The 23,045-nt window shown below is 34.9% G+C and overlaps 4 protein-coding genes across 6 annotated transcripts; 3 read left to right on the top strand and 1 right to left on the bottom strand.

Annotated features, from left to right (window-relative positions):
- The first annotated feature begins 357 nt into the window (after positions 1-357).
- On the top strand, positions 358-2,791 carry LOC107423438 (pentatricopeptide repeat-containing protein At1g43980, mitochondrial). Its single transcript, XM_016032991.4, has one exon. It carries the CDS (start codon positions 650-652, stop codon positions 2,540-2,542), a length of 1,893 nt encoding a protein of 630 aa, XP_015888477.3. The 5' UTR covers positions 358-649; the 3' UTR covers positions 2,543-2,791.
- Positions 2,792-3,226: 435 nt separating this feature from the next.
- Positions 3,227-5,112, bottom strand: LOC125423727 (uncharacterized). The gene is made up of 2 exons (XM_048478846.2): positions 4,936-5,112; positions 3,227-4,444 (listed from the first exon to the last, which is right to left on the bottom strand). Exons 1-2 carry the CDS (start codon positions 5,110-5,112, stop codon positions 3,227-3,229), a joined length of 1,395 nt encoding a protein of 464 aa, XP_048334803.2.
- Positions 5,113-12,642: 7,530 nt separating this feature from the next.
- LOC107423467 (2-oxoisovalerate dehydrogenase subunit alpha 2, mitochondrial) lies at positions 12,643-17,318 on the top strand. Of its 2 annotated transcripts, none has more exons than XM_016033038.4 (9): positions 12,643-13,184; positions 15,228-15,365; positions 15,486-15,668; positions 15,775-15,932; positions 16,063-16,162; positions 16,276-16,387; positions 16,480-16,619; positions 16,702-16,887; positions 16,997-17,318. In XM_016033038.4, exons 1-9 carry the CDS (start codon positions 12,912-12,914, stop codon positions 17,162-17,164), a joined length of 1,458 nt encoding a protein of 485 aa, XP_015888524.2. In that variant the 5' UTR covers positions 12,643-12,911; the 3' UTR covers positions 17,165-17,318. The 2 variants fall into 2 exon arrangements, with proteins under 2 accessions (XP_015888524.2, XP_048335036.1); XM_048479079.2 differs by lacking the exon at positions 12,643-13,184 and adding an exon at positions 14,951-15,114.
- Positions 17,319-17,455: 137 nt separating this feature from the next.
- LOC107423453 (uncharacterized) lies at positions 17,456-21,900 on the top strand. Of its 2 annotated transcripts, none has more exons than XM_048479081.2 (5): positions 17,456-18,924; positions 20,008-20,141; positions 20,331-20,428; positions 21,055-21,332; positions 21,421-21,900. In XM_048479081.2, exons 1-5 carry the CDS (start codon positions 18,747-18,749, stop codon positions 21,531-21,533), a joined length of 801 nt encoding a protein of 266 aa, XP_048335038.1. In that variant the 5' UTR covers positions 17,456-18,746; the 3' UTR covers positions 21,534-21,900. The 2 variants fall into 2 exon arrangements, with proteins under 2 accessions (XP_048335038.1, XP_015888491.2); XM_016033005.4 differs by having other exon boundaries at positions 21,007-21,332; positions 21,421-21,896.
- The last annotated feature ends 1,145 nt before the right edge of the window (positions 21,901-23,045 follow it).

Below are 23,045 nucleotides of genomic sequence, written 5' to 3'. Positions count from 1 at the left end.
AATCTTTAATACTTAAAAAGAAAATAAAAAATTAATATTTTCAGGTACCACTGATACAGAAGTAGAATCAAATTTGATACAATGCTGATAGCAATTATAGAGGGGCAGGACAAAGATCTCGCCATTTATATCAAAAATGAAAATTTTCAATATGCGTTACCCAAGTTGTGATTTGTCAACAAAATAGAATCTAATAGGAAATATTTTTATTAGTTATTAATAAATGTCAATTTCCTTGTCCCACTGTTGTCTTAACTTTATATTTGCGTAAATAAAATTGTTATTCTAGAGTGTAAATAAAGCCCTTTCAAAGAAAAAACAAAAACAAAGTGTGCAAATAAAGCCGAGAAATTCTAATAATGCTGTAGGCATAAAACACTGCCCCATTTTATTTCGTTAAAAAAAAAATAAAAATAAAAAAAATAAAAAAAAATAAAAGCCTAACGGTCCTTTGCTTGCGGTGGAGGAAAATTCCCTGTTGTTAAGATATACACAGCTCTTTCGTTTGGATGTGCTGCGTAAATGGAGCAAGAAGTAGTAGAAGCAGAAGCAGAATCAGAATCTTATTCAACACGGGATAGTATAGGTTTTTTAGTTTACTATTTATAGGTGATGCGAGCTCTATACTTCACTGTGGGACTTCAAATGTATGCACCCATTTCTGAAACAAGTTCATTGTCTTCATAGCAGCTCAGTCCCTTCTTACTCTCGCCTCTTAGATTACTGCTCTTCGATTAAATCTCTAGATTTTATTAACATCATCCATGCTCGGTTGATAAAAGTGGGGTTTAATAGGCAGACGTTTCTGGGTAATCGCTGTCTTGACTTGTACTGTCAAAATGGTTCCGTTGATGATGCATTGAAGGTCTTTAATTATATTGTTGACAAGAATTGCGTGTCTTGGAACATATGTTTGAAAGGGTTATTTCGATTCGGCCAGCTTGAAAGGGCTTGTCTGTTATTCGATGAAATGCCTGTGAGAGATGTTGTTAGTTGGAACTCAATGATTTCAGCTCATGTTTCATATGGGTTTATTGATTATGCAATGGGATTTTTTCTGAAAATGCAAAATGCCTGTGTAAGACCAAGTGAATATACGTACTCAATTTTGATGTCAATTGCTTCATGTCCTTGTCAGGGCAAACAAATTCATGGTAGCATGATAAGAAGTGGTATGGACTTATCAAATGTTGTGCTTGGGAATTCGTTAATTCACATGTATGGGAAACTCAGTCTTGCTGATTATGCTTTTGGCGTGTTTCAGACCATGGAGAAATTAGATATAATCTCATGGAACTCTTTAATGTGGGCTTGCCATGGAGCAGGGTGTGGAGAATTGGCGTTATATATGTTCTGTTTAATGAGAACAACTCAGCATAAACCTGATCGATATACAATATCAACATTGATCAGTATTTGTTGTAACATGCGAGATTTGGGAAAGGGTAAGCAAATATTTGGCTTCTCTCTCAAGGTGGGATTGTTTTCCAATACCATCGTCTCGAGTGCTGCTATTGACCTGTTTTCCAAATGCAACAGATTGGAGGATGCAGTCCAGCTCTTTAAAGAAGCAGATCACTGGGATTCGGCACTCTGCAATTCCATGATTTCAAGCTGTGCAAGGCATGGACTTGTAGAGCATGTTATGCTACTTTTTGTGCTGATGATGAGGGAGAATTTAAGGCCAACTGAGTTTACTATGAGCAGTATTCTGAGCTCTGCTTCCGATTTCCTACCTGCAGATCAGGGTAGTCAAATCCATTCTTTGGTTGTTAAAATGGGTATGGAGTCAGATGCAATTGTTGCGAGTCCACTTATGAAAATGTATTCTAAAGTTGGATTGATTGATTATGCTGTGAAAATTTTTGCTAATTTGAGTGAAAGAGATTTGATATCTTGGAACACTATAATAATGGGTTTGGCCCTCAATGGCCGTGCATTGGAGACCTTAGAAATTTTTGAGGAACTAACCGGGACAGATCTAGTGCCAGATCGTATAACAGTTGCTGGAGTTCTATCAGCTTGCAATCATGGGAATTTTGTTGATGAGGGAATGAGAATCTTCTCATCTATGCAGAAGGAATATGGAATTCTACCTAAGTTTGAGCATTATGCTTCCATAGTGGACTTGTTGAGTCGTGCAGGTAAACTAAATAAAGCAATAGGCGTTATAGCAGAAATGCATTGTGCACCCAATTATATGATATGGGCATCAATTCTTCACAGTTCTGCAGCTTATGGAAACTTGGAACTGGCTGAAAGAGCAGCAGAAAGGATGATGGAGTTAGAGCCGAAGTCATCTCTACCTTATTTGGTGCTGGCTCGGGCATATGAAATGAGAGGCAGATGGGAAAGCGTGGTCCGAATGAGGAAGGCCATTAAGCACAAATGTCTGAACAGCATAACTGGAAATAGTAGGATTGGGATAAAAAATCATGTCTATACTTTTAAGGCAGACGAATTACTGCATCACGGAGGCAAAGATATATATCTAGTGTTGAGATTGTTGATTTGGCAAATGAATGTAGAAGGTTATCTTTGAATAGTTTGACAAAGTGGAGCTAAATGGAGGTTTAGTGAAGAAAACAAGAAACTACGAATCTGTCATATTCTTCTTGATTATATTGTTACAGATATATAATTCTTTTGATTCACCCACAACTATGAAACGTTATGTTTCAAAAGATTATTGTATACCGCCTGAGTCATGCACATTTTATTTGGTCAACGGTAAAGTCACGCACATTGTTTTGAAAAATATTACGCTAATCCAACAGTTGTGTTTCTGATATGGTTGTTTTGCAATGAACCTGGCTTGATAATAGTTCATTTATTTGCTTCATGTTGTGAGTTAATTTATACCATGTGGAAATGCAATCGTAAGGTGTCCAAGTTATGCACCATTGTTTTTTTGCCCTTTTTGTTATTAGTTAATTGTATTAAATAATTAAGTTGTATTATATTAATATTATATTGATACATATTAAATAAACGAATGCAATGGCGGAGCCATGTTGTGCTGTTTACCCCTAAGCTGTTTCAAATTTTTTTGATATATAGGATTGTTTTTTTTTTTTTTTTTTTGTGGCTAAAAGTCAAAGTTTTATAACCAAAAGAAACCCAACGGGAAGCAAATGTTTACACGACGCTTACCCAAGAGAGGTGGCTTCACCGCCACGCTCCTAGGCTACAAAATAAGAAAACAAAGAAGCAAAAAACTAACAGATTAGGTACCAGAGATACAAATCCTAATACACCAATTACAAACAAAATGCGCCAAGAAATTAGAATTCCTAGGAGCCCAGACAAAGACCACATCCTGGAACAAACCTTGCATCAAAAGAATATCTTTCAGAACTTCTTCTGCGGCCCAGTGCGATAACTGCAAATTGGAGCCATTTAAGCTGGAGATGATGTTTTTTGCATCAGATTCACACACAAGTTTGGTCCATCCTTCCTTTGAGGCTAGCAGAAGACCTTGAAAAATTCCATAAGCCTCAGCAAGTTCAGGGTTGTCAGATGGAAAAGAGACTGCCCTGATTTTCAAAACTTCACCAAGGTGATCCCTTGCAACCACGCCAATCATGCTTGTACCATCCCTTATCGCTGCGTCAGTGTTGAGTTTAATGAAATGGGGAGGTGGTTTGTGCCACTTCTGTATGCTAGGGATAGCCAGGGGAGTTATATAAGGGGAAGCTGCATATTTGGCCTCTCGGAACCTGACTTTAAGCCAGTCCATAGTGCTTCCAAGAGAGAAAAGCTTGTTCTCAAAGATGGTGCTATTTTTGATCTTCCAGAGCTGATCCAAAACGATAGCTACACACAAAAAGAAATCTTCTTTGTCCGCAGAGTCGATTGGTAAAACACCAATAGGATTGGCAAGAATGTTCAGTTTCTCTTTGAGAGAGTTAGACACAAAATAATCCCATTTAATGCCCCAGGGAGTGGCGAACCACACTGCTTTAGCTACTTGGCAGTGGAAAAAAATGTGGCAATCTGTTTCTAAGCACCCACAGCCATGTATACAATCTGTAGTATCAATTTGAAGATTACAAGCCATAAGATTTGAAGCGGTTGATAATCCCTTACTTGCTAGCCTCCACATGAAAAAATTGAGCCGTTCATGTAGTTTAGAGGACCAAAGATGCTTCCACCAAGGGGACTCAGTAATGTTTTTCTCAAACTCCAGCTTATACGCTAACTTGACAGAGAAGCAACCGTTAGAATTTCCAATCCAGATGAATTTATCCTTCAGGTTTCTATTGGTACACGGAATCTTGTTGATATTATCAATAGTCCTTCTGTTGAACAGGCGGAGCAATTTTCGCATGTCCCAATCACCATCCAAGGTTTGAAGAGAGCTCAACATGCCCCACTCATTGGTTGCGGCATCAGAGGAGGGAATGGGTTTAAAAAGAGAATTAAGAGGGATCCAGGGGTCCTCCTAAATATTTATATTGTCCCCATTACCAACTCTAAACCAGAGACCATTTGAAAGTAAAGTTCTAGCAGAGAGGATGTTGTACCAAGTCCAAGAGCTAGCTTTCTTTCTTCGACATTTCAAGAATGATCTCCTGGCAAAGTACTTGCCTTTTAGAGCTCGCACCCAATGCTTGTCTGAAGACGGGGCTAAGTACTAGCCCAGCTTGCTAAGCAAGGCAAGATTCATGTACTTCAATCATCTTAGACTAAGCCCCCCAGCACATTTTGGTTTGCATAGAGTCGACCATGTAATTGGGGTATATCATCTGCCTTGTTGCTCACCATTCAGATAAATCGGCTGGCCAACCTTTCGATATCTTGGCACCATTTGTTGGGAAGTTTGTATGCAGTCATTGCATAAAGAGGAGTGGCACTTATGAAAGATTTGGTGAGGGTATATTTACCTGTTTGTGAGAGGAGCTTGGCCTTCCAACCCTAGAGTCTTGCTTTGACCTTGTTCTTCAAGTCTTTGTAAGCTTTGGATCTGTTTCTCCCGATAAATAATGGGTTTTCCATATATTTCGAGTCAAGAGGAAGCTCATTCATCCTAACAATCTTCTTTATTCCAACTTTAATCCTGCTGTGAGTGTTTTTGGAGAAGAAGTAACCAGATTTTGCCAAGTTAGCCATTTGTCCTGTCCAGCAGCAGTATTGGTCTATGCACTTTTGGAGTTCACGCACTTCTTTTAGATCGGCTTGACAAAAGAGCAGACTATGATCTGCGAATAGAAGATGGGAAATAGGCGGACTGGTGCGACCTATTTTCACTCCATGAATCTTGCCTTCCCTTTCCAACTTTTGGAGCATTCGAGACAAAAGTTCGGAATAAATAATAAAGAGAAAAAGGGAGAGTGGATCCCCTTGCCGAAGACCTCTCTCCATGTTCACCCGACCACACACACTACCATTGAGGAGAAGTTCCACAGAATCAGTAGAAATGCACCGAAGGATTAGGCTATTGATTTTGTGAGAGAATCCCAACTTGGCTAAAATTCAGGTTAACACTCCCTAATCAACACGATCATAAGCTTTTTGCATATCTATTTTTAAAGCCACCAGACCTTTTCCTGTCTTTTTCTTCTTGAAGGTGTGGATAATTTCGTTAGTGAGAATGGTATTTTCGCCAATCCATCTCTCCGGAATAAATGCTACTTGGAAAGGGGATATAATCTTGTCTAAAAATGGTCGGATGCAATTTGCCAGGATCTTGGATAACAATTTGTACACGGAATTGCAAAGACTAATGGGTCTTAAGTGATTAAAGGTGGAGATCTGGTTGGTATTTGGGATAAGCACCATATAAGTGTTATTTATAGCAGAAGGAAAAATAACAGTTCTAAAAGCATTTTGAATCAAAGAGACAACGTCTTCACTGACAATAGTCCAGTACTTTTTGGAAAAAAAGAGCAGGCATCCCATCCGGTCCAGGGGCTTTAATGGGATGCATGCTCTTGACTGTTCTGTGAATTTTCTCTGCTGAGGGAATAACTTCCATGCTCCAATTATCAATCTCAGTAAGCCCACCTTGGAAGAAATCATCTAGGCAATCACAAAATTCTAAAGATTCAGATTGAAATACCTCGTTAAACTTGCTGATGAGAAAGCTACTGATTTCGGTTCTAGAGTCCAGCCAAGTGCCATCATCATTTCTTAAAGCTGAAATTAAATTTTGTTTCCTATTGGAGATCGTTGAAGCATGGAAAAACTTTGAATTACGATCACCCGCATGAAGCCAAACCTCCCGAGACTTTTGACGCCAAACCAACTCAAGCCTAAGCCTCCATTCATTGATCTCAGACTGGATTTCTTGCTGAATCCGGATAATCTCCTCAGAAGGGGCCCATTTGTATACCTGGGAGAGATAAGCCTCAAGTTCGTTGATCTTAGTGTGACAAAACCCAAAGCTGTTTTTGTTCCACCGCTTCAAAGCTCAAGCAGTGTTGGAAAGTTTATGGCAAAGGGACGATTTGGTTTTGTTGTGTAAGCAGCTGCACCAAGTTTCTTTAATAATAGATTCGCAAGAGGGATCTTGAGTCCAAGCTTCTAGGAAACGGAATGATTGATGCATGGATGGGTGATCTTGCGTCAAGGTGAGCTTGATGGGGGTGTGATCGGAACCGGCTGGAGGTAAGTGAATAACTCCACCTTGAGGGAAAAAAATTCTCCAATCTGGGCTCACTAAGACTCGGTCAATGCCCTCTCTGATATTTGTAGTACCCCATCGACGATTACACCTGGTATACATTGGGCCACAAAAACCAAGGTCTAGGGCTCCCATATTAGCTATAAAGTTCCTCAAATAAAAGTGTGATTTGCTTACTTTTCTGCCTCCCATCTTCTCTTCTTGAGCAATAATATCATTAAAATCTCCCATACACATCCATACTTCACTCCCTGAAGAGATAGCCTTCGACAATTCAGACCATAAACCTTTTCTCAAAGCCCTCTTTGTTGGACAATAACAAAACCAACTACTGCATTCGATTCCATTAGGAAGATAAGTGCGAACACCTAAAATCCATTTGGATTTATACACAACCATCCATCCTAGTTCAGAATTCTAGAAGAGAGCCAAACCACCGGCTCCATTATCAGCTTCAACAAAGGCGTATTTATCGAAAGGAAGAGCTTTTGCTAAATTCATCATTTTTTCTACACTTGACTTCGTTTCAATGAGAAAAAGGGCCAGCGGGGAAGATTTTTTAACGAGGTGTTTGAGACCTCGCACCATCACGGCTCTCTTCCAAGGCCATGATAGTTCCATGATAGAAAACTCATGAAGAAATTTGGGGGGGGGGGGGGGGGGTAGGCTTGATTATGCTTGCCTCCTTGACCAGTTTCTTAGTCACCGTTGCTTCTCCGGCTTCAATGGTGGCTTTTTCAGTCGATCGATTACTCTGTTTAATCTTTCGTGCAAGATCTTTGAGTCTTATTTTGGAGGGTGAGATATTATAATCGTTCAGACAAGAAGAGGCCGGGGAGAATCCATGAGTCACAAAGATTACCTATGGGGGAGGGTAGAGACTCTAGGCCTGATGTGTGCATGGTGGCTTTAACACGTACAGCAACACTATGTTTGGGCTTGAGAGCTTGTGGTTGGGCTTTGTGAGAGCCCCGCTTCCTCTTGCCTGATTTGCTGCCACTATTACAATCTTCATGAATGGGCTCCAATATGGAAATGGGCCAGTGGGAAGTAGATGGCCTTTGAGAGGTGGTTGAGCCCGTTTGAAGGAGAGATTCAGAGAAGGCTGGGCTGGGTTCCCCCATTTTTCCAAATTCAAAACTTATGACAGCTTTTCCAGTATGTATAGATTGTATGTTAATAACAGGATAGTCAGAACCCTGCGACCTCGTAACCAATGAGAATCCAACGTATTCTTTAGCTATTGAATGTGGGAGGTTACCGTTTCTTGACACCTGAAGCATGACATGATGTGCCCTTGAACTTGTCCCCATTCGAGTTGACTCACCCGTCTCTCTCTTGTCTGATTCCTGTTCTACCGAATTGATTTCGATGGTTGGTTGATGCTCCTCTTCCCCTTGTGCAACCTGATTGACATCTTGTGATGATGAATCAGAAGGTTCATTTCTAGGAATTTCAACCATTCGACAACCATGAGCTTCCGGCACCATTGTATAAGTGTCAGCGTCGGCCCGGATCCACGGTCCATAACGTGAACCGTCTTGGTTGGAGGCTGTGGTTGGGTCTACATTACAAGACTGCTTGCAGTGTCCAATTTTCCTATAAGAGTAACAAACTCCATGAGTCTTTCATAGGAGAAGTGAATCCAAGTCCCTCGTTGCCCATTTTATGGAAAAACCTATTAATAAAGGCTTGGAAATATCTATATCGACATGTATTCTCATGTATTTCAAACCTATTAGGTTGGTTCTGGAAGTGGAATCACACTGGAGAAGTTTTTCAAACAATCCTTTGATTAAGGATGCATTAGAGCTAGTCATGAACTATAGTGGTAGTCCATGAATCTGGACCCAAAAGGTAGAGATGTTAAAATCAAGGTCTTTGAAGCTCTGTTTAGGCTTCCACTCGCGAAGAGCAATATGAACTCCATTGATGGACGAAGGCCGCTTCCTCCAGATGTGATTTCTGTCATCTATGGACTTGAAACAAAAGAAAAAGATGTTAGGTTTTAGAGATTCCACCTGAATGGCGTCAGTGGTAAGCTAGGCTCTCCAGATGACAGACTAAACGATATTTTTCCAAAGAAGCTTATCTGAAAACACCTTGCCAACTAATCGAAGTTGTGATATACGAACTGCATTCTCTTCGTCAGCGACTAATTCCAGCTGTGGGTTGTCCCTTCTCCGATTCTGTGGTAGACTTTGATCCATAGCGGATCGAGAGGAAAAAACTCAGAGATGATACCACCTGGGTATGGACTGGATTAAGGACAATCCACTCGAGCAAAGATGCCTCACGATATTTCTCGAAAAATTAAGAGGGGAGAAAAAAAAAAAAAAAACCAAAGAAAGAGAAGGAGAGGAAAACCAGCTCTCAGGGAATTCTTATCAAACACCTTGTCAGCAAGTATCCATATATAGGATTGTTTTGAAAAAGATTAAGGGCATTTTTGATATATGAAATATATATACAAATAGAATAACTATTTTAAAGAATTTACTATAATATATTTTAAATTTTAGGAATATTTGTTCTATAAAATTATTTATACTCCTATTTTAAGTAATAAATATTCATTTTAAAAAGTTCAGAATTATTATTTTTTTATTTAAATAATAAATATTCTTACCGTACTGAAAATTTCAGAATTATTATTTTTTTATTTAAATAATAAATATTCTTACCGTATTGAAAATATATTCAAATTAGGATTAATTATCTTAAACTAAAAATAAATAAATAAAGATAAAATTTGGCTTTTAATTAATTTTTATGAGTTTTTAGAGAGAAAAAATATTTAAAAAAAAAACATTGAACTCAATTTAAGATAACAACCAAACATATCAATAGGAATATCTATTTTTTTCCTTTTTTAATTCCTATTAATAAACATTCTTATTTTCTTAAAAATAACCATTTTATACATTAAACAATACTTAAGAGAAAATATCATTAAAAAGATAATTGGCCCCCTAACTAAAAGTTTATCTTATTTATATACATTATAATTCTTTGTAGGTATTTCTAAATTATAACCAATGAATTTAATTAGTAGATATCCAAATAATTATGTATTAAGTGACAATTATTCATGTTTTTAAATTAGCACTCAATATTTATTTTAGTTAGTATTTACTAAACTTTTTGCCATTTCACTTTAATATTTTTTGATATTTTAGTTATTTATTATTTAACCATATTTTTAATTTGTTATTGTTAGTTTTTTATTCTACTTTTTGTCTTTTAATATTTGATTTTTTAGGGGCCTTTGATTTGGTTAAAATAAATTAAAACCCATATAATGTCAAATTACTATAAAAATCCACTTAAAAATTCTTTTAAGTTGTTAGTATTTCAACTATTAATAATATTTTTGGGTACAAATTTTTGTGTTTTAAACAATAAAACATTGTCCTAACTTGATTTTGTTTACAAATTGCCCCCTTTAAGACAGATTCTGGTTCTGCCCCTAATAAATTTATGTTATATTGTTAAAATTAATAGGTGAATATTGTAATTATATCATATAACATAATTATAAATGAATAAAAATATATAAGTAAAAAAAAAATTCTCGAAAGAAAAAAGTGGCAAAAAAGATTAAAAGAAAAATAAAATAAAATTCAAAATTGCATGTGCGTGTCGTGTGGTGCAGGGGAAATAGGAGAAGGGGACAGGGAGGTCACACTTATTAATGAATCAGGACAAATAGGTAAAGATGGAAGGATATAAAAATTTGTAAAAGAAGAAAAACCTGAGTGAGTACACGTGTCCCCCATACTAGCAAAAAGCTTCTATGAGTTGTAATGTAAAATTGGTTTTCTGAAAAAAAAAAAAAAAAAAAATCAACATTCCTTATTTTATTTAATTTGCATTTTTGCCAAATCAGTATACATTTAAAACGTGTTTGGCATCATGAAAGAGCATTAAAAAAAAAAAAAAAAGCAATGTAATCTATTTAGAGATTTTCACGTACAAGTATGGCTAAAATTGTCACAGATTTCTTGATACAATCCCCCCCAAAAAAAAAAAAGAGAGAGAGAAAAGAAAAGCACATGCGTCCAAAATTATTATAATCAACCACATGAATTGCTTTTAGTTATCCCATATATTAGCATATCAAGCTCATCCACATTAATTTGAAAAAACAAAAAAATGGTTCTTTATTATTGGACGAAACCCATGCTATATATCGAATTTGAAAATTAAAATCGACCATTGAAAATATTCAATTAAGAGCTGATCAATCAGATAAGAATAAGAGCAAAGGTACACGTTTAAAGCAGTAGGAATCCGATAAGGTAAGCATAAAGTTGTAGGTAGTGCATGCATAGTAATAATCTGATGAGGTAAGCATAAATTCTAGTGGATTTAATTTGGCATCTCAAAAGTAGGCTTGTCATGCCAGGAAAGTTAATTTATGAGATTGTTTCCATTATGATCTTTCTCTTTTTAAATGTTCTGTGGATTGTCATTTCCGCATAAGAGTGTCATTAGAGTGTAATATCTGAGTTGGAGCTATCATCCTCTTTTTTTTTTTTTTTTTTTTTTTTTTTTTTTCCTGTTTCTTTATATATATATATATATTGGAAACATGTTTAAGGATTTGTTGGATAAGAAAAATAATGTACTGGCCTAACCAAAATTTCATATATTTAACGTTAATTTGGTGCACGATTTAATGATCAACAATACAATGATAACATGAAGTTATTTTAATTGGTATTCAAAAAATCGTGAGTTTAAAATAGAAAAAGAAATCATTGAAAATGACAAAACAAAACAAAATCAATAATAGGATGATTAGCACTTCACAATAATAATAATAATTCAATGGTTAGGAGTTTATCAGTTGTATATCTTTATCAAAAATTAATTTCCACCAAAAAAAAAAAAAAAAGAGGAAAACTTACTTGATAGAAAGATGTCCAACTCGCAAAATCTAATCATTAATCTATGCATTAATTTTCTAAGGGTATGGTAGGTGTGGCAAATTAAAACCGAGTCCAATTATAATGGCTATCCACGAGCAATTTTTAATTGTATTATTGATCAAATTAGCAAGAAAATTATTAATTATTCTCAATGTATATATATATATATATATTTTTTTTTTGATAAATTGAGGGTTGGGGATTATATCAAAAACCACGAATTAGAATATGAAAATTATCATGGTCATTATAAATTGAATTATCTGACATAATATATATACACACACACACACACACATTTGTTTACTTCCAATTATTAAAATCTGGATCTTGAAAATATAATTTGAAGCCCATAGAGACGGCATATATTCTGACAAGCACATTACAGCTAAACATGGCGCCATTCAAAACGTCCAACATAATTGCCGTTCCATATCTTTATCTGTTTTTTCATCCCCCACAACCTGACAAACATGTTTTTCTTTTCTCTGTTCTATTTTTTGTTTTGCATGTTCCTGCTCTGGCTCTGGGGCAGCATTTAATAAAAGAACTTTTACTCATCGCAGAAGCCAGACCCCCACCCACCAATATAAAATTTAAATAAAATCAATCCCCTCATTGATGTGATATGGACCCAAAAATAGAAGCAAATGAGTGAAGATTATATCCCTTTGAAAAGAGCACGTCAAATTCGGATATGGCAGTCACTTATTTGATCTTCACCGTTCATGAGGACGATCTTTGTCTGAATTGGGAAGCAGAAACACACAATTAGTGAATATCGACACAGATAAAGGTAAGAGAAACCCACACTTCATTTCATTTGTACTATTGATGCTGACGTGGTCCTACCTATCAATTATCCCATTTTTGGCATTGTGCCCTTGTGCAGAGTAAAATCTCAGCACTGTATCATTTTAGGAATTTCACTACCACAGTTTCTCAAAACTTTTTTTTTCTCCCTTTCAAAATTACCAATGGAGGTAGAAAATTAGAAATAGTAGCAAATTTATTCAGGACGGACCCCACCCTTGTCATCAGACACCTGCTGTATTTGTGTAAGAAGATAAATGAAAGACACATGCATATGTACTTCCAATTCAATAGCTTGCCTTCTTCTTATCTTAATTATTGACACCCTCTAATTTCTCCACCCCAAACGTTCTTCTCCTTTTGGTTGGTCTAATTTCTGTTCGCTGCAAATTTTTCATACCCTGTTTGGGCCTGGGGACCTGCACGTATTAAATAACTTTCTATATTCTTCTTCTTCTTCTTTGTAACATTATTCTGTACGTTTAACTTTTGCTTTTTTTTCACTGCGTTCAACTTCCCAAATACGTAGTACCCTATCCATGGCTGTTTGGTTTTCAAGGTCGAGAACTATAGGGTATTGTCTAAGAAAGAAGCTGGGTTTTTTTGGACTAGTTGGCCATGAAAGCTCTTGTTGTTTTAGTCCTTCGTTTCGACATATTTCTTCTATAAGGCAAATTGGTGGTTCATATGGAAATCCAAATGGATTTTTGAATGACTCTGCCATCCATTTCCGCTCTTGGCGTTTCGAATCCAGTACAGCTGAAACACAACTAGACCCACAGTACTTTCAAGAGGAAGATGATCTTAATCAGGTAGTATATATATTATATTACAAGGCTGTTATAATTTCTTTTTCTATTATATATATGCAAGCTTTTTTAATTTTAATTTATTTTTTTTATATGCATGCATTTTTTTTTTTTTTGGTTGTTTTACCTGCTTAATTTGGTCATGTATTTTAAAGCACAAAACTAATAATTCGTTGATTTTTTGCAAATTTTTAAATGATTACTTTCCACGTCTTTTCTCTTATCGTTCCCTTTGAATTTGAAAATTTCGTGGTGTAGAAACCTGTTTGGTTCGATTATTGTATGAGGTGGTGGGGGATGGTTTTAGGATTGAGTATTGGTTCATCAAAACGTTTTGGTTTTGTCCTACATGAAGACAGCCTTCGTTCGGTATAATTAATGTTTGTATCCCATAAACACAAACAGATTAGACATTAAAACTATTCATCAAACTTAATTCTTTTTACTAAAAAATAAAAAATAAATATGGTTTTTGTTAATGTATTCAATTTTTATTTTTATTCTTTTTTCCTTCTAAATTATACATAAGTTGCTTAATTTAATTATTTAATAATATTAACGATTTAAAAAAAAATAATATTAATGATAATTATTATTTATTAGACATGTTAATTTATTACAAACTAATAAACTGAAAGGAAAACAAAAATAAAAACATAAACAATAATTAAAAATTTACAATATTAACAACTTTATTTCATTTGATGCTTATTTTTTTCTTAAATTAATGATTAATTAAGATATCTAATTAATTCCAACTAATACTAAAATAAACAAATTGTACTCGATTTCATTGAAAAGAAATAAAAACAAAAAAAAACAAAAAGCAAACACACCAAACTTCTTTTGTTTATGCGCGATAATTAGCCATAAACTTTAAATTCAATCAAAATATCTTTCGAGACAATTCACCGAAATATATATATATTTCGAAACGATAAACTGTCAGTATAATCCCTTTGCCTACGTATCCCAAGAAATGTGTCATCGCACCCCATCTCTATTTTAATTTTTCTTTTAAATTCTCCTTTTGAAGGTCCTTTTTTTTTTTTTGGTGGTCCTTTTTGTATGGTGTTAAGTCCCTTCTTCGTCCATTTCCCAAAAAAACAAAAAACAAAACAGTCTTTTCTTCGTCAATGCATTATTTAATTTTTGACCGGACTTCTGTCGGAACCCGGTGAGTCAAACGTAGGAGTTGGGCTATGACCAATATTGGGCCTTGCAAGTTGGGTTTACGACTTCTTACGTCCAGATAGAAAGTGAGAACCCATATGGACCACCTCATAATTTTGTTTGGGCATCAAGTCAAGTCTTTTTTCGTTTGTTTTCTTTGTTCTTTTTTCAACTAATTTACGTTCAATTAATTTACGTCGTTATTTAAAAATAAAAAATAAAAATTATGCCGAAGAAAGACTATGTCTCACTATAATCTACGTACGCATATAGATTCTGAAAATCCAATGGTGATGAATAATTGCAATTGTATAAATCGTCCTTCTCAAAATTGAAAGCAAAAGAATTATTCGGGCAGCTACAAACCGAAAAAGCCAATGTGTAATTGCAATAATTAAGTTGAACCGCTCAATTTCAAAAACGCAACAATAAAAGACCTCAGGAAACGGAGAGAGAGAGAAGCGACGTTACTAAATCTTCCTCTATGGCAGCAAATAACAAAAATGGTTTCCTCATTTTTGTGTTTTTTGCCTTCCTTTGTCAATTAATCTCCAAAGGCTAATTCTTCGAGTCTTTCATGGCTTTTTGGTTTTCAGCTCCAAGAAACTGCATTCATCATTTCAAAAGAAAGATGTTTCTATTGGAATCTCTGAATCATAATAGCTTTTCAAACTCACAGTATTCGTTTCACAGCTCACTTCCATTAACTCAACAGCTTCTTGAAATTGAACAAAACTCAAACTCAGATACACAACGCAAGGTCACTATTATTATTTTAAGAATTAACAATCAAAAAGACTGATCAGTCAAATACTGTGTTGCTTTTTGGGTTGTCAAACAGATGTTGTTTAATTAAAAGTGTTGCTGTTTCAGGGCTTGGATTTTCCAGGAGGTAGGGTAACATTTACATCGGAACTAAGATTCATTTCGGAGTCCGGAGATAAGAGAGTACCCTGTTATCGGGTTCTCGACGACAATGGAGATCCAATCACGCACACCTCTTTTGCACAGGTACCTAATTAACCATCTCTAACCCCTTCCACAATATCCCTCAGAATAGAGATTTAGGTTGGTTTTTTAGTATATGTAACAAATTAATTATATTGAGTGTGAAATAAATTAATAAAATAGGTGAGCAAGGAATTGGCAGTAAAAATGTATGGGGACATGGTGACACTTCAAATGATGGACGTGGTATTCTACGAAGCACAAAGACAAGGACGGATTTCCTTTTACATGAGCACTACTGGTGAAGAAGCAATTAACATCGCATCTGCTGCTGCACTTTCTTCCGATGATCTTGTCCTGCCTCAGGTACTTAATTTATGTCTCTATGCTTTCTCTCTTTCATTGGAAATTAACAATTTTTTACATTATATATATATATATATATATATTAATATGTTTCTGTTACTTTTAGTATCGGGAGCCTGGAGTTCTATTATGGCGAGGTTTCACACTGCAAGATTTTGCCGACCAGTGTTTTGGAAACAAAGCTGACTGTGGCAAAGGCAGGCAAATGCCTGTCCATTACGGTTCTAGCAAGCATAATTTTTTCACCGTGTCTTCGCCTATCGCGTAAGAAGTTTTTATTTTACACTTTCTTGTATCTTTCTTTAGTTTCTATTGAAATGCATAATCCATATATTCTTATAAATCAATGTCTGTCATTGATTTTTTAACATGGTTCACTTGGAATTTGCTTCAGCACACAACTTCCTCAAGCTGTGGGGGTTGCTTATTCTCTTAAAATGGATAAAAAAGATGCATGTGTCGTAGCTTACTTTGGGGATGGATGCTCCAGTGAGGTGACCGATTGATAGTATTAGTAATTCACTCTAGAAAATTGAGGATTTTTTTTTTTTTTTTTTTGGGGTGGTGTTCATTTACCAATGGATACTCTGGTTGATGTTAATTTCAGGGAGATTTTCATGCTGGTTTAAATTTCGCGGCTGTTATGGAAGCTCCTGTTGTTTTTATTTGTCGCAACAATGGATGGGCTATTAGTACTCCTATCGAAGAACAATTTCGAAGTACCGACTATTCAGAAATTTTCTAGTACAAGTTTGTAAGTTTATAAAATGTGTGTTGTTAACATTTTATAACTTCAAACTGGCAATGGCAGGTGATGGAATTGTGGTTAAGGGTCGAGCTTATGGAATTAGAAGCATCCGAGTAGATGGAAACGATGCTTTAGCTGTTTATAATGCAATTCGCACGGCACGTGAAATGGCCATTAGTGAACAAATACCTGTACTAGTTGAGGTACAATTCAAATTTGGCCATAATAGATAAATTCTATGTATATATATGTATATGTAACAATGATTCGTTTCCAAATTATCAGCTCCTTGCCTACAGAGTAGCACACCATTCCACATCTGATGATTCTTCCAAATACCGACCAGTGGATGAAATTGAGTATTGGAAAAGTTCAAGAAACCCTGTAAATAGATTTAGAAAATGGGTTGAAAGAAATGGGTGGTGGAGTGACAAAGAGGAATCCGAGCTTCGAAGCAGTGTTAAAAAGCAGGTACAGTATTACTATACTATTAGTAGTTGGTTAATTTCCTTCACATGGCTAATTAGAATTTTGTTTAATTATTTTTTATTGGCTTCTGAATCAAATACATTTTTCGCAGTTATTGAAAGCAATTCAAGTAGCAGAGAAGACAGAGAAACCACCAATTGCAGAAATATTCACAGACGTATATGATCATCCACCACCAAACCTCAAGGAGCAAGAGAAAGTACTGAGAGAGGACATAAAGAGACATCCAAAGGACTACCCCTCTGATGTTTCTCTTTAGATGCTGTAATCAAATGGCTGCATTTATTAATATTCTTAGTTTAATAATTTTTCTGCACTTGAAACACTACGCAGTACTATTTTTTTTTGGTTTGGGAGGAACATCAAATGAATCTTTCAAAATGAGTCTTGTTTATGGACTTTTGGTTGATTAATCATGCCCATGGCCTGATTGGACCAAAATAATGGGGGAGCAGAGATGGGTCAAAAAAACAGAAAAAAGGGGCAGAGAGAGTGAGGAGTCCTTTGGGGGAAGGACCTGTCACCTGTCAGAGACAACATAATTTTTTTTCTTTTCATATAATTTCTTTTTACTGGTGAACTAAATAAGACAAATTAAAATTGTCCCCTGTTTTTTCTTTTTCCCCCAGCAAAATCTGGCATTCAAACAAAGGCTTAATTTTGTTGTTCCCAAAAAAAGAAAGAAAAGGGCTTAATTGTTGTTTGAGAGGGGGAAAAAACAAAAAAAAAAGGCACGTTCGCCTCGGGATTCTTTACAACACAACCACAGGGGAAAGTGTGAAATGATAAAACCACTTTTAGAGTAATGTGGTTCACAAACTAATGGCATTTTGCAAAAAATAAGTTACATTTCAAAATGTTATGAAATTCAACTGTGCAAGTTTATATGTGCCATGTTATTAGTATTATTGTTATTATTTTGATTACAATAGAGGGAGGAATTTTTACCAAATCAAAATTTTAAATTTAAATATATAGATGTATTTTTAATGATGCAGACCAAATCTAACAGTACAATTATCATTTTCATCGTTATTCTTCTTCTTCTTCTTATTCTTATTATTATTATTATCTCTATCATGAATGCGCGTGTGCAAATATATATTCTCAAATCCCAATAATTAGTGGTGAATTTGTCTACCTCAAATTTTTTCTTGATTAACTTGTACTCTTGGTGTTATTCGAGAAAAATACCATTAATTGCCGCCTATTAAAAGAAAAGGACAGATTCTTTTCATTTTTTATTTTTTATTTTTTTTAAACAGAGGAACAGAATTCCTTTCCAAAAATTGGCACTTAACTCCAAAAGCAGCTACTCTCTCTCTCTCTCATTGATGAACAAATTAATTAAGGGCATTTTATTTCTTATTTTTTGGCCTCAAAATTGCTTATAACTCCGTATTCATCAAGTCCAAAGTGCAACAAATTGCACTGAAAAACCAGAAATCGAAACCTAGTAAAAACAAAAAGAATATTCTCGGAGCTCTTGAGGTAGATAAGTGGCAGACCAAACAAACCGTTGTAAATATAAAAGCCAGATTTTTGTCTTCAAACTGTGCTTTGCAATCATCTATTGAAAGGCATAGCTCCTTTGCCGTATGCAAATGGATACACACAGAAAATTTGAGAAAGATAAAGAAGAAGTTTCAGAACTCTTGTCAAGCTCATATCATTGGATGAACCATCATAGTTTGAATCTCCAATATATGCCATATGTTCCCTCAAGTTCAACAGCCAACAATCACCATCCTTCAAACACCAAATCCTTTCAGGAAAAAAAGAAAAAAGGTTGACAAAAAAAGCTTCAACAAGAAGACCCCATTTGAGTTTCTTCTTGACAAATGGGCATAGAAAGATCCATTTCGCCATCTAACGTTGTCATGGCCTATGACGCGACAAAGCAGTGCACAGAGTTGGAGCTTAATTTGGCTATCAAGACTGTCCGAACGAAGGATGGCATTCTCCGTAGAGGAGATAAGCTTGTGGTGCTCGGAGTCTTGCATTTGGTACCCCACCCTCGTAAGTATTCGACGAATTCTCTCACTGAGACCTTTGTTGAGGCTACCCACCATTAGTAATTTATTCTAGCTGTGTAATTCACGTGGAAATAACAAAGGGAAACTTCAAATCTTAGTCATTTTTTCAGATTAGTCCTCCCATATCTTGGATTTAATTCATTACAAGTTTGAGCCTATAGTTGCTTTTCTTGTAAGTTACCTTCTCTGTATGGGTTTGAAGTGATTCTTCAAAGTAATTGTAATTCATAACTTAGCCTGGTTGTTCTATCAAAGTAGTTGTTTGACTGCCAAAACACTTTCTGATGTCTTTTTAGCCAATGAATGCAATATTTGTTTGAACAAAAGGCAATGATTGTTTTAAATAGCAATTTGGTTTCTTGAAAGTCTGGTTTAATTTCTTGCCTTGCACACATGATCCATAGATCCAATGGTATATAGAGACCTCTTGCAATGCCCCCTTTTCTCAGAAGTAAGTTAGTTGTGTCTTTTTTAAGTTATGTTGTCCTCAGTGACTTATGTTCCTACATTAAACCCCTTAGAACAGTCTTGCACCAATGATTTAAACTTAAAAGTGAAATTATAACCACTGTATCCACATCCTACCGGCACTAACATACCCATTTTACTTTCTGAAGCTGTTATACGACTAAATCACCTGAAGCATGTCCAGGTACTACAATTCTTTATTGTAGGCAATATGAAGCACAACCACTGCACCGCATTATTCCCATTTATTCTTCCCATCTCACCGGTTTATTATTATTATTATTATAATTATTATTAACTGTTCTTATGTATTGTTTACTAGGCATCTATTGTATATTGTGGATTTTGAATCAAAGATGTGCAATAAAACGCTGAAAACTATTGAAAACTTCATATGGATTTATGTTCTACCATGATCTGTGAATAACAGCATAACGGACTCAAGTACAGATACATTAATTTATTACAATTACCTGAATCAATACAGCATACTACATTTATAAGGATTAGAGAATTAACTTCTTCTTAGTTATCCTTACATTGCTCTGCTTCTTATGGTATAACTGTCCATTGTTTTTCTTGATTTTGTTTGGTATAGTGGGATATCAAGCAAAAGCATCTCCAGGTTTATTTCAAATAAGCACTCATGCAGTCATTGAAGAAGCTTCAAAGAAAGCTGATATGTTTGTAGAGAATCTCCAAACAAGTGCTGAAATGTGTGAAGATGATGGGGTAACATAGACTGCTAATTGTAATGCAATCTGATAACGTATATATAAAAGGAAAGGGAAAAATATATTCTTAAACTTCACCAACAGAAACACCCAAATTACAGTTGATCCATAATCTTACTATGTAAATCCATCCTTAAATTATTGTTTCTACTTTGTTCACCACACAAGTTTCGTCTGTTATGTTCAGGTCAGCATTGAAGTAAAAATTATTGCTGGTTCTCCAATGAAGCAGGTTATTTTACAAGAGGCTATGGCCTGTAATGCAGCTTGGGTTATACTTGATAGGTAGTTCCTTTACCCTTCGACTTAGCCTTATTTATAGTTGATATATATTAGTTAGTTGTATTCATGAGGACTATTTTACATCAATGTTTTCTATTTACCCGTTAATCCTATTTGTAGTCTTTGATGTTTTATAAGTAATAAATACATTCAATTTTACGCCTAAATGTATTATATTAAGGCTATTACTGTAATTATGGCCACCTCATCTAATTCGAAGGGATTGTCAATCTTATTTTGTTGTTCCAATGGTTTTGCTATTAATCCTTGAATAGTCAACTAAGATGATTCTTTTTTTTTTTTTTTTTTTCCAGCATAAAGCAATGGGTTTAAAATTAAAAATGCTTCTCAGAAATATTTAGTTATATTTTCAGAAAAAAGAATAATGCTCAAAATTCAATCAAAGCAATCAGTGCAGTAAATTATTAAACTGAATACTGTCTATTTATCCTTGAATAAAATGCTTGCGGTCAATATATGTCATTTGTTTGCGTATCTTTCTCTGCGCATGCGCATCCATTGGTTAAACTATTATTGTTCTATGCTTATTTGCCATAAATAATCATTTGCAAAAATTACAGGCGGCTCAAACGAGATATTAGGTTCTACATTGATAAGATACCTTGCAGGATTGCGTATATCCGAGATATGCTTTCTGTGGAAGTTTTGAAACATTTCTCAAAAAATACTACCGGTAGAGATGTTATACAAACCAAGTTCATTTACTCCATTTGCAAGCCTGTTCCAAAACTGAACAGTCAAAGTAGTGATGATGAAAAATCGTCTTTGTTCTCTTGCGAAAGTAGCCCGTTTTCCATTGATTCTCTGGAATTCTCTGATAGACTCAACAGCAGCTTGATGCCTTCTTCTTCCAACGATGCTATGCATTTGTCTAACAAAGAATCAGGTAAGAAATCCCAAACATGTCGTTTTCCATTTTCATGTAACTTTATACAATTCTATTACATGATGTTCAATTCTTCACTGCATTGCAGTTGATGCTAGCACCAGTAATCCAAGTAGTAGAGATGACGGAGAAATCACCAATTTTCTGCGCCCTTGTTCACTGGCGTCTCTCCTCATGCAGGCATCCATGGACAAATCTTGACGAGCAAAAGAAGCTGCTTCATAAGGAGGACTACATATCCAACTGGACTGCCCCTATATCTTATATATTAGATGCATATATATATATATATATATATATATACAGCGAATAAAGAATGAAGCTTTTAAATTTCTTCGGCATGAAAATTTCAACAACAGTTCCATGTGTAAAGAAATATGTTTCTTTCTTGATTTTCCTTTGTGAACAATTTCCCTGTGAATGGATTGAAGTTTGAAACATGTGACACCATTCAACGCCCTAGGTTCTCTAACCAATTTGAATTTATTACACTAAGAACCTTCTTAGCTGTTTAAGTGGCAAGTGGACCTCTGTTTTTCTGTGACCCGAACTGAGGTTATTTATAGACAAGTTTAGGTGTTTTTGTCCTCGTTTAAATCATTGTTGAATTTGATCTATTTTTTTTCTTTTTTTTTTAATTTTTTAAAAATATTTATTTATTTATATTAATAAACACAGAAAACTAATGTGAAAATATAACTTTTTGATCATGAAATTAAAAATTGTCAAAGGAATTATTGTCAAATTAGAATGCCACCAAATTACTCATTAGGGTTAGCTAGTTAATGGAATTATATGATACATAAAATTGAACAAGGTCCACCTTTTTTTTTTATGGTCTTAAATTATTGTCAAATTAGAATGCCCACCAAACTACTTATTCGTGGTAACTAGTTAATGGAATTATATAATACATAAAATTGAACAAGGTCCACCCCCCTTTATTATGGTCTTAAAAAGGTTCACCCTTCAAACTTTTTTTTTTTTTCCTTCCCCTTTTTGAGAGTTAGAAATAAAGTAAATCATACTTTAACATTATTTTGAGATTTCTTTAAAAAAAAAAAAAAAAAAAAACTCTTGTTCAAAATTTATAGAACTATATAACAAAATTGAAGATAATAGAATTTAAGCAATAATTTATTATGATTATTATTATTGTTTTATTTGGTTAAGCGTGCAAGAAACTTGGCAGTGATGGTATTGATCGTAATGAAGTAGATTTGGCAGGTAGAGTAGGATGGTTTTGACTTAAAAAAAAAAAAAAAAAAAAAAGTATACAAAGAGCATATTAGAATATTTTCGGAAATATTAAGACGGAGGAGACACGAGCCGTTGGAAGCATATAACAGATTTCTGTCTTCAACTCCCTTGCAATCATCGATAGCACTCCTAATGAAGGCGGCAATTTCCCGCGCTTCGATGGTGCCAGGAATATCCCATGCATAGTTATTAAACCAAACCTTTTCTCTTATCCAATCCAGTTGGAGAGAGACCTAGAAAGATAAAAGAAATTTGAAAACTCTGGACAAACAAAAATAATTGGACATTCATCATGGCATTAATTCTTATTCTATGAAATGTTCTTTCAACCAAAACCCGTTTTCCACTCCTTTAAATACCATATATATATATATATATATATATGTCAGGACCATTCTGGCCAGTTTTCATTCTATATATATACTCACCACCAAACAAGCATAAGCGTCAATA

This window comes from Ziziphus jujuba, chromosome 7 (genome assembly GCF_031755915.1).
Source record: "Ziziphus jujuba cultivar Dongzao chromosome 7, ASM3175591v1".
Classification (NCBI taxonomy): domain Eukaryota; kingdom Viridiplantae; phylum Streptophyta; class Magnoliopsida; order Rosales; family Rhamnaceae; genus Ziziphus; species Ziziphus jujuba.
The sequence above is the reverse complement of the archived record's forward strand: the minus strand, read 5'-3'. Positions and strand labels throughout refer to the sequence as shown.